The sequence below is a fragment of the Epinephelus fuscoguttatus genome, linkage group LG24 (assembly GCF_011397635.1).
Source record: "Epinephelus fuscoguttatus linkage group LG24, E.fuscoguttatus.final_Chr_v1".
Classification (NCBI taxonomy): domain Eukaryota; kingdom Metazoa; phylum Chordata; class Actinopteri; order Perciformes; family Serranidae; genus Epinephelus; species Epinephelus fuscoguttatus.
Window position 1 is genome coordinate 15,832,881 of NC_064775.1, and position 12,187 is coordinate 15,845,067.

The window sequence follows — 12,187 nt, forward strand, 5'->3', positions numbered from 1 at the left end:
GATGCATGAGTGCTGCTGGTGTTGGTCATCTCACTGTCTGTAATGGCACATTGAACTCTACCAAGTATTGTACCATTCTCGAAACCCACATGCTCCCTTCTGCACGTGCCCTGTTCCGTTGAGGTAAAAACTGGATGTTTCAACAAGATAATGCCCCTTGCCACACATCCAAGGCCAGTAGAACTTGGCTGCAGGAGCACAGTATCCAGGTCTTAGAGTGGCCAGCTCAATCCCCGGACATGAGCCCCATTGAAAATCTGTGGTGGATTATCAAAAGATCTGTTTCAAAGCATAAACCAAAGAATTTAGAAGAATTAAAAGCAGTAATTCAAGAAGAATGGGACAAGATTACCCCTCAACAGTGTGAAAGGCTCGTGGGGAACATGCCAGCCAGGATTAGAGCTCTACTACGTGCCAATGGCAGGACTACTAAATATCAATTTGATGATGTGATGGTTTATTTATTTTTTGTTCAGTTTTGAACACATTCTCTGTTATTTGTTGACTTTGATACCGACAATGTTGAGAACTGACATATTGAAACTGTCAAGAATTTAATTTTGTTAGTTTTTCTTGTAAACAATAAACAAAAAAATAGAATTTGTATTTGTTTGTATCTGTCTAATGCAGCCACACCTTTTGAAACACAAAAAAGATTTTTTCCACAAATATTTCATAATATTTGAGATTGTGTAAAATTTTAAGGGTGTCCAAAAACTTTTTCCCACCACTGTATTTTGTATTTATTTGTATTTATTTATTTATATGTGTGGGTTCCAAGGGCATGTTTTGTTTTAATCTCCAAAACCACACCACTTATCATAACCAGAAACCGTGAAATATGGTTATTTATGGTGAAGGGAGAGTGGTGCATTTCCCCTAGTCATTAAATATTTGTAGCTCTGGGTAGGGTCATCATATATAGCTTATTAAAAAAATGAAGGCACACTGCAGCAACCCCCTTACTCTGATAAGTAAAGCTAAAGTTGCCTAGTTTATACCCTGAGTAGTTTTATCTGCAACATGTACCTCAAATCTGTACATAAACAGTACCTAATAGTTACTTTCCACCTCTGGATACTCACCTGTTGGGAGAAGACAGAAATACAAAATAACGAGTAAAAACAGGGAAAAAAGGCAATATATTGAGGGGATTTTTTGAACATGCAGACTTTTAGGGTTGCTCGTGATAAGAAGAACTTCATTGTCGTTGAGCAATAATTAATATTTTCTAGAGCAACAGCGCTGGCATGTGGCCTTCAGGGTCATTACAAGTTGTCCTTACCGCGCGATCGCCGTCCCTTTACGTAATGACGTAACCTCTACGCTTCCGACGAGCCGAAAATGGCGGAGTACCTGGCATCCATTTTCGGCACAGAAAAAGACAAGTAAGTTTTATTTAATATTAACATTAAAAGTCGTCAAACGACGAGTGTTTTATAAGGTATGTTTGCAGCGGTTTTTAACCGCACCAGCGGGGCTCAGCTTGTAGCTGCTGCGCTGCTGAATGACTCAGTCAAGCTAACATTAGCAACAGGAAGCTAACGCTCAGCTAACACATTGAATGAAACTCAGGGAAGCACCTCAGCTAACCTGCAGCTGCTGTGTTTTATGTGTTTGCATCAAAAATGTGTCAGTTTACAAAGTGTTCACTAGTATGTTGGTACACGTAAATATTATAAGCACAATATGGAGGTCATTAAATGTAAAGGCAGCGTGTAGCCTGGTTATTAATAAGCTTGTTAGCAGGCTAGCTGGCTAGCTCAGGCGGATTGTTGTGTTCCGTTTCACCAGTGGAGTGCAGCTTAATGCTTCCTGCACACAGTGAATTGTTTGCTATGCACAGAACTGAATATCGCGCGACATGACAAATTTACATTTACTGCACCAGTGTGACGAGTATTTGGAGGAGGGTTGTAGTGCCGTTTGTATAGGGGGTGGTTCGTGAAACTTAAAAACAACCGGTAATCAACAGCCAAGCAGAGGCTTCTCTTATCTAATAGGCAATACAATATTGGTGTAACTTAACTCCCAAACAATATTTAATTGATATTGTCTAGTTCTAATACTTAAAAGGGATCTTCATACAATTTCAGTATTCATATATGTTATTCCAGTGATCTACTACATTATGAAACAGGAGTAAACATGATCTTCTCTCCCAAATATAAAATAACAGAGTGCTTAAATTCAAATTAAGTCTGGAGCTGCTCCATAGACAATGAATGGTGAAAGATGTTACAGATGACACTGAGAGCACCCAGAGGAATGTTCTGAGTATGCAGGTTCATTTTCTATTTCATTAAATGAGCACATTGGGGTGTAAAAGATAAAATACACACTGTGTGGGTCCTCAGAATCAGCCTCCCATTCATAATCTGTGGAGCAGCTTCAGCTTCTGATGTCCACAAATACAGATTGAACTGTTTTTAGACCCTGTTAAGAGCACAATGGAATTCTTAATTGAGGCGGTGATCCCATTTCAGTAGGTAACATAGCTCATAAATATGTCTGGTGGTTTATATTGTAAACAAATACTGGAGAAAGACCAGAACCAACAGTGACTTGATGTGACAAACTAGTGTTGCCTGTTTATTCAAAGCCTGATATAGATATGCTTCTGTTCCATAGAGCTCCGTCGCTGTCAAGACAATATTATAAATACATCAGTGAGCCATGCGCAAGAAGTTCCCTCCTTACATGTACAAATTGTTCCGTCGAGGAATACAAATTGTATTTTATTTATTTTTTTATTTTTTTATTTAAAAATTTCAGATTTTAATTTTTCAGAGCTGTAGGGGCTCCATAGTTTTGGGAGATTTTTGAATTTTTAAAATACAAGCATTATAGGCTCTTGACCTGTTCTGCAGCCATAGATATGTTGATTTGGAAAGTCTTAAGAAACAATGATGCATTATTGGTGTGAGTCTGATGACACTTTTCCTTCTTTTCCAGGGTCAATTGTTCCTTCTATTTTAAAATTGGTGCTTGCAGACATGGAGACCGCTGCTCGAGATTGCACAACAAACCAACCTTCAGCCAGGTGAGGATCCCACCACAAGTTTTTCTACCAAAATAATGGCTCTTTATCCCATGGTCTCGTTGAATACTTGACTCTGATTGGCTGCAGGGTGTCCATTAGGTAAGGGATAATGCCTGACAAGGTGTCCATTATCAGAAATTAATGGCCGGCGTGAAGGCATGAGCCGTCTGACATGCAGACACCTCGTTGGGCATTTTCCCTAAATAAACTGCACGAACATGTAACACTTTTCTGCCTTAACAGATGAGGCGATTTTCAATTTGCCTCTCATTCACCCATTCACACGCGTACTGACACACTATTCACACAAATAATACAAAATTACATACATACAAAATTAAAGTATCCTAATCAAATAAAACAGCAGTTTTTTTCTGTTTGTTCGGATAAGACGCTGTGAAAAAAATGCTTTGGAGCTGCACCCAAGCCTGTTCTGGCATCCTGTTGGCTAAAATGTTGGTGACGTTCTAATGTAAACAAACACAAGCAATATCGTACCATATACAGGTGTGACCTAGATAATTTTTGTCAACCTCGATAAGTTCATAACCCAATTATTGTGACTCATCGAGGCACACACCCAAATCACAAGTCATGTTGCAAACTAAACCAGTGAAGACTGTGTGGAAGCTCTTAACTCATGCAGCCGATCTGTTTGAAAAAAAATGTCATATTCACTTATTAGATGAAACGCTGAATTGGGATATTGACTGTGTAATCTCTCAGACATGGTCTGCTTCATGTGGCATTAGAGTTAAAAGTGTTCATATGCACTGTAGATGAGTTACTTCAAAAGTTTGTTTTTAGTTGTTAAGTAGGAGTACTGTGTGTGCAAAATGTTGTGTTCATATTTTGCAAACCTCTGCTAATTTTCTAGTTAATGTGTCAGCAATTACTTATGGTTAAAAAAAACTGCCCTTATTCTGAAACAAAACTGTACCAGACATGTCATTATCGTAGCTTTCTCCTCAGTTTCAAGGATTTTGTACGTGCGTGACTGTCATAAAGATGTAAACAAGCTAAAATAGAGTTTGATATAATCAGAAATAGTGCACCGCTAGACATTCATCAAAGAATCCTGTCTGACCAAATGCGTTTTTGTTCTTTCCCCTGCAGACTATCTTGATTCAGAACATCTACCGTAATCCCCAGAACAGCGCACAGACGGCCGACGCTTCTCGCTGTAAGTTAAACATATGTCAGCAACCTCCCTTTGTATTACCTTGAAGTGGTGTTCACATATAACAGGTGTGAGGTGCTGCTTCAGCCCTGTTAGCTGGAGACCCAGCTGTGACCTTTTTATCTCCTAAGTATCCCAGACTAAATATTGAGTCATGCATCGGTCATTACCTAATACCAACGAAAAGCACACATGCTTCTGTTTTTCAACCTTGTGTAGCCGAGCATTCACGCCGATACACAAACAGTACATACAGCCTGTGTAGATTATGGCAGAACATCTAGAACTGTGTGTTGTTGGAGTGCGCAGTAAATACGCTGAGCCCAGTCGAGTAGAGTTGAAGCAGTACCTCGCACACAGGTAAGTGTGTAATGGGCAGCGGGGCCTTAGTGTTTTTATATTGGGCCCCATAATTGAATTATGCCTCCAGTGAATTTGAAAACATTGCATTCACTCTGCCATTGACACAAGAGGCGTTCTTTACTTCAGCATCACAAAATGACTGTTGATCCAGTGAAATGTCCTCTGTCAGCACCCTTCTTTGTCCCTTAAATAATCCACAGGTGCCGTTATATTTCATAATCAAGTCTAACAATTAGAGTTTTATTTTAATTTAGGTTGTTTTCATTTAAATGTGCCACAAATTAGGACAATTTAAAGTCTTAGGAGGTCATTCTCTTCCTTTCAGCACAGGGCTGGGCAATAAAATGATCTCAAAAGGGGATCGTGATAACATTTATGTCAATATTGATGATAAGCTTTTGACAATTTTACTCCATGCACCGAAACAATGTCTGTATACAGGACAGCTGGCAGGATGGGATCATGGGCAGCATGGGATGTTTTGACGATGTGTTACGTGTGCGACCCATCACAGGAGATTAAAAAAAGGAGCTTTTAGCAATTAGCAGCTAAGAACAGTGGTCGAAAATTATCACAAATTGGGGAAACAATGAGTTCAAGGTGCCCCTTACCCTCTGAGCAGAGGACAAGATCAGCCGCCATGTAACAAAGATGATAAATTGTTGTTGCTGGTATGTTACGCCATTGTTATAGTTTATTAAGCGCTGTCGATCCCTGTGTTCTATGTCACACTAGTTTCCGACACTGTTAAATGTAATGTCACGTCTCTTTTGATTACGCAGTGCTGGCATGCAACCTAAAATCACACACTGGGGCAGAATGATGTTGCCGTCATTTGGTCCTGTGTAAAAATGCAAATGCGGTATGAGGAAGGGACTTTGTAGCAGCCTTATAGTGCAATCTCTGTAAAACTATCATTATCCATATGTGCAACCAATCGATCAATGTGGATAATTATCGTGAGACTATTTTTGCCTTATTGTCCAGCCCTATTTCAGCCTGTTATTACATAGACAACTCTGGAGACTAATTTACCAGGGAAGGTGATCCATTATTGTGAATGAGTGAATGAGTAGCTCATTTATAGCTTAGTTGTGTTTTGCAAGGTTGTGTCCGAGCAGTAAAGTTTTAAATTAAGTTTGGTGTTTTATTTAATGCATTAATCAAAAAACAAAAAAACCCTGAAAGTTATTTTACCTTGTTTGTATAGATCATAGCCTCCTCACTCTTAATCAAATCAAAATCTTTGATCCACAATCTCTTACATTAAACGGGACTTAAATCTAGTATACACACTTAGAGCCTAAACTTGGAGCCCATTCTCAGACCTGTAATATTAAGAAACGTAAAACAAACCCTGAAAGTTGGGTAAAAGGAATGAATATCTGAAAAACAGTGAGGGCTACAGACACTGAGCTTCAACTTTATCCATCACATATTTAATTACCCAGGACTTATGATATGTGATAACAAAGGGCCGCAATTTACTGATAGAAAAATTTCTAATCAAATTTTTTTCTTCCTCAGCTCTTTATTTTGATTTATGTCACAGAAGTTTACGTTTTGTATTTCAGACCATTTCCCTCTTGAACATTTACCTTCATAACCTTCAAAACTCTGCCCAGTCTGCTGATGGTTTACACTGTAAGTTCTCCCTTCATCCGCAGGACCCTCCAGCACTGACTGCACTTAATTTACTGTATCACACCTCCCCACATATAATTTGGCTTAGTGCAGGAACATGTCCTCTAGAGATGTCTAGCACATCACATCCTTTCCTGGAGAATAGAATAACAGGCCACATGCTGTTCTGCATGTTTTCCTGGCCGAACTCACTACCTGAGTCTGTGTCGTGCAATAACGTGCACAACTTTGTGTCAGATCTTTTCATTTTGCTCTTGTAAAGCAGACGTGTTAAAAAGCTTTAAAGCTATGATTAACTTATTGTTTCTTTGTTCCTTGCATTACACTTAAAAGGGTAACCTCTGTATTTTTCAACCTGGACCCTATTTTCTCATGTTTTTGTGTCTAAGTGACTAATGGAACAACAATTTTTGAAATTGGTTGAGCACTGAGGGAGAGCACTGCAGCTAGCAGTCATAAAACAGGCTGCAATGTAATCACTCCAGGCAAATAAGCACTGTCAATTTACGTCCACTGAAAGTGTTTGTTTTTACCACAAACGGGCTCAGATTGTTGTTTTAAGTGTCTGACAACATTATGGAAATAACTTCAACAGAGATAGACCTTTTTGTTTGAGTAAGATTATTTTTGTTTAACCACAAACAGCTTTGAAATGGCTATCACCATTCAAATAAACTGTACTTTTACTGTGAATAGAGCCAGCATATTTTCACATCTAACTAAATTAAGTTTTTTTAGTTAGTAACTTAGCACTAACTTCCTGAAAAAGTTAGGAAATTAATAGCATGGTTTTCCAAGCCTGGAAATGATTTGGAATTAAAAGAATGTTTGGGAAAAAAACTTAAAACATGTTTAATGTTACACTAAATATGTCCCTGTATTACTAAATTTAAATCTAGACCTGCGTTGTGTGCTCTGTCTCTGTAGGGATCCTCTCCATAATGTTGTCAGTCACCTAAAATAATCTGAGCCTGTCAGCAAACATGCTCCAAGTGGTTACATTGCAGCCTGTTTTGCCCCTTCAGCTTCAGTGCTTCAAAAATTGTTGTGCCCATTAGTCACCTAGACACAAAAACATGGGGAAAGAGTATTCAAGTTGAAAAAACAGAAGTTTCAGTACACAATTTTTGCTTCTGAGTCATGGAAGCAGGTTTCTACTAGTGTTGTCCTCAACCTAGGAAGATGTCCTTCATGTAGTAGCCAGAGATTGTCATGAAGTAGTTGATAAGCTAGCCGTAAAAACACAACATGATGGTAATGTAGTTACACAAACAGAGGGTAAAATACTGGCAGATCATTTGAAGTAAAGCAGTTAACCAGGAGAAGGCTAAGAGGGGCCACCTGTAGTTCTTACTTTGCTTCTGTAAAATAGGTTTAGAGAGAGTAGACTGTTTCTCCGGCAACAAATAACATACAGACTCTTCATCTTTTTTGATCGATGTTTGCAGGGTGTCACTAACATAGCAAGATGTATCAGTTAGATTTGTTTGCTAAAAGCTACACGGTCCATTTGAAGACTCTTTTGCCACCAGCGTCCGCTTTGCCCTGACTGTCCCTTTGTTGACATTCTGTAGGTGCCGTCAGCGATGTGGAAATGCAGGAGCACTATGATGAGTTCTTTGAGGTGAGCGACCTTTTGTGCTGGCGTCTCGTCTTCACTCCACTTTGCACGGTGTGATGTCACTACTGCGTTATCTGCTTTTTGTTGAAACATTGCAACCAAAAGGAGCATCATGACATTGCCAAAATTTATTCAGTTTGTGCTGAGGCAAGAGTCATTTAGGAGCCAGTATGTACTCAGCTGGAATACACAACAGCTGCTTTTGCAGGTGGACAATGCCAGGTAGTATAGATAAAAAAAATAAATTATAAAAATTGTGCTTTTATTGGTATAAAAAGTAGCTATTTTCTTCATTTTATTTTCTTGTTTCTTAATTGTGACCGTGTTTTTGAGTCCTGAATATAAAGCTAAAATCTTTCTAGATAATCTGTGGATAAAACTACCTATGATGACATTGCTCAGCTTCATTTGCAATGAAAAGAAATGTGTTGCTGAACCAGGCGGTCTGTCAATACAAAGGTCATGCCAAAACATAATCTCCAAACCGTTATATAATAAACTCACCCTTCATTATAAAAGGATGTTTTAATAAGGGGTGTTGGCTGAACTGTTACAGTAACTCCACACAACAGTCACTCACTAATATGCAGTGTGTGTGAACCAGTTGCACATAATAATTGTTTATTTTCGATATCCAGCCTGTGTCTGATCATTACATCTGCAGGGTTTCACCCACAGGAAACTGGTCAGCAAACAAATGAAGCATTATTTTGATGGATTTTGCAGATACTGAGCTTTGGATATTGCATTTGGCCATATTGCAATTTCAGTAATATTTTGATTAATTGTGCAGCCCTAGAGGGAAAAAAAACTCTCCATTCCAGCAGGTGGCGGTATTCTGTATTCTTCATTCAAAAAGGGAAACCAGAGGACCAGCAGGACAGATTCAAGACGCTAGATCTTTTGTATTATAAAAGGACTACAACTTGCATGAGTGGACGAAAAAAAGAACCTTGATAAGAACCTGTCGGAGAGATAATTGTTCCTTCTGTCTCTTATTCCCGACACAGGAGGTGTTCACAGAGATGGAGGAGAAGTACGGAGAGGTGGAGGAGATGAATGTGTGTGATAACTTGGGCGACCACCTTGTCGGCAATGTCTACGTCAAGGTTGGTGATTGATCTGAAATGTATTCACAAGACAGGTGGAGCTGACACAATTGAGATTGTACGAATGGATGTGGTATGTGTGCCTCCTGTGTGCAGTTTCGCCGCGAGGAAGATGCAGAGAAAGCGGTCATGGACCTGAACAATCGGTGGTTCAACGCCCAACCCATCCACGCCGAGCTCTCCCCCGTCACTGACTTCAGGGAAGCTTGCTGCCGCCAATATGAAATGGGGTGAGTGTAATAGATGTTTTTAATATAACAAACTGTACAATATTGTGCTGAGATAGCAACTAAACAACAGTGCAAAGGGCTTAATGTAAAATGTCTTTATTGCAACTAGTGCAAAAGCGTCCTCCAATTACATAAAGTGTTTAAATAAATGTAATGAAATTTTAAGTTGGTGCAGGGCAGAGGAAATTTTGTTGATTGTCTTGCCTGCATTTTAACAGCAGCCGAGCAGAGAACTTCTGTTTTTCCTCTTGCGTTGCCCAATCAACAGATAGAAAACTAGAAAAACGGGAAATCTCAAAAGGATATTACACAGTCTGGACACTGTTCTCCACTGGCTGAAGTTTCCATGCTGACGTCCTCCTGATATTAGCAGTAATCGCCATATGAGTGCAGTTCAAAGCAGCAGTGATGAGCTAGACAGTGGGATACAGACACGCACTAGTCTCGCTCACCAGACCTTTCTCAAGAAAAGAAAGGTCTGGCTGGGCCGACTCTCACTTTGAGATTGGAGAAAAAAATGCCCCGACTGCTTGTATTTCTTTCAACCAATCACAATCATTCTGGGCGGTGCCACAGCAACGGTGCGCTTGCAAAAATATTGCCGGGGGGAAACAGGTTTTGGTGTAACACGCCCACAAAAATATCGCCTACAGGACGCGAACCATGGCAGAAAAATGGCTACGTCCCCGCAAGATCAAACACCGCAAAAGTTAGTAAAGGAAGTGTTGAAAACGGTTGAAAACTGCTACACAACCGGAGGTGGTAGGGCGGGACTTCAGCGGATGGTTCGTTCTGCCCAATGAGAGGCTGATCTATGCAGCGAACTTCTGCCCACTCAGACTAGACACGCACTAACATGCATGAACAAAAGGACCGGCAGAGAAGCTCAGATTACAACACACACAGGTCGTGTGACATCATTCTCTTCTCAGGAAGTGTTACTCCACTCTCTTTACATAGCAAATAGTTGTTTGCTGCAGTAATAGTGCTCTGAACATTCCAGCATACAGAATTTTTAACACAAATGGATTATAAAACAACTAAAAATCAATGCTTCTGCTGCTTCCGCCACACATTGTTTTACTGGAGAAGCTTTTACACTTTGTGCATCTGTGTGAAGGCAGAAAAAGATGTGTTGCAGGCAGCAGGGTAGTGAGGTGGGAAGAGAGTCAGCCCTGCAGCTATCCCAGATAAAGCTCCACTATTCATCCTGCAGCTAAGGCTGGATTACTAACCGGGTAAAGAGGGCAGTGGAGGGGCCTCGAAAGCTCCAGACTTACTGGGTGTAAACTGCTTTGTGCTCATTTAATTGCCAGCTTGTTAGGGAGTATGCACAACTGAAGCACAGTATCAAGAGACATGATAAGAGCCTGGTAGGTAAAAACGGCCATGCCAGCAGCTAGATAAAACTTCAGCTCGCACGTGTGTCCTTCAGCGAGGCACTGAAACCGTACCCAGCTGCATGGGCACCGTGTGATTTATAACATTTTGTTTTAAATGCAAGATAAACTTTGTCCTTGCAAAGTGGGAGGAAACTTGTGCCCCTCTGCTTTATGAGACTCTGTGTTTTTCCGTTGGATCAGGAGTTGTTTGCTCTGCCAGTGATAGGACCAAGTTAGTGTGAGTGTGGGGGGAGATAAAGATCAGATGTTCTGCTTGGTGGGCTGCCATGCTCCTCAGTATGTGTAACTAAGAGCCAATTTTTACTCATGGCACAGCTACACCAAATGCAAGCCAAGCAAGTGTTAACCCTTTATGTGCTGTTTGCCTACAGAGAGTGCACCCGAGGTGGCTTCTGCAACTTCATGCACTTGAAACCCATATCGCGGGAACTTCGTAGGGAGCTGTACGGCCGCCGCAGGAAAAGGTACAGATATCTTGAAACGTTTATATTCTGGGATCAGTCAGAATTTGTGGATTAATGTTTCTGACTCTCCCATCAGGCACCGCTCTCGCTCGCGTTCCCGTGAACGACGCTCCCGCTCCAGGGACCGACGGCGGGACCGGGAGAGGCCAAGACGGTCGAGGGACCGAGAGCGCTCTGGAAGATTCTGAAGGAAGCCAAGACTGACCTAATGTCCTACCAAATCCCTCCCTCCTAACCCCAGCAGTGATGACAAAGTTATTTTCTTTTTTGGTGAATTGTTGGAAGTGTTTTTCTTTTATTCCCTTTTTTTAAGACGAGCTTGTGTCGCTTTCTCAATAAAACAGATTTGTAATTCTGCACTGGCACCACTTACTTACATGAACCTAATAATTGATTACAGAGAGACCTTTTATACGTGGAAAGTGCTGATTTTTTGGTACACTTTGGTAGCATTCTTGCACAACTGTTGAATCATTAAAAAGAATTTGGGTTAATATATGAGCCTTTAAGCAAGAGTTATGAGTTTAGCTAAGCTGTGGGTCAGAATATAAAGCTACCAGCTACTGTATTATTCTGATGCTGCTGCTAAAAACAAGCACCAGTTATTTTTCAAATGCAACCCAACCTGGAGCTCCTTTTCAGTACTGTCACACATCTCTTTGTCACTGTCGTCGTCGTTAAACTGGTATAACTGGTAGTGACAGATCTGATGAGCCATTTCAGACTTGGCATCAACCACATTCATAAATAGAGTTTTAAATAAGAAATGAATGCACTTCATTATGGATGAATGCAGACAACTACGTCGCTGTAAATGTATCTACATTCCCACCTCCTCAACGTAGCTTACTGTTATGTTTATTCATTGTTGCTTTAATCACATGGTGAATGATGCAATGTTAACAGAAGTTTTATCAGCTGTGGAGCTCAAAGAGTGATAAAGCTCTGGCATGGAAAATAATTTTAGATTTGAATGACAGTTTAATTTTTTAATTAATTCTGATATTCTTTTGCATTCTGATATTTTTCAATTACATCTTACATCTTTTGATTTTGTGTTTATGTCGCTCTTCAATGTTTTATTAAGATGATTTTTTTTTTCCAGTTCCAATTTTCCGTCACTACTGGTG

General features: G+C 40.2%; 1 protein-coding gene across 1 annotated transcript; it reads left to right on the plus strand.

Moving 5' to 3' along the window:
- Positions 1–1,239: 1,239 nt before the first annotated feature.
- Positions 1,240–11,414, plus strand: LOC125885228 (splicing factor U2AF 35 kDa subunit-like). The gene is made up of 8 exons (XM_049570778.1): positions 1,240–1,388; positions 2,956–3,043; positions 4,160–4,226; positions 7,805–7,854; positions 8,862–8,960; positions 9,057–9,190; positions 10,965–11,057; positions 11,134–11,414. Exons 1-8 carry the CDS (start codon positions 1,345–1,347, stop codon positions 11,243–11,245), a joined length of 687 nt encoding a protein of 228 aa, XP_049426735.1. The 5' UTR covers positions 1,240–1,344; the 3' UTR covers positions 11,246–11,414.
- The last annotated feature ends 773 nt before the right edge of the window (positions 11,415–12,187 follow it).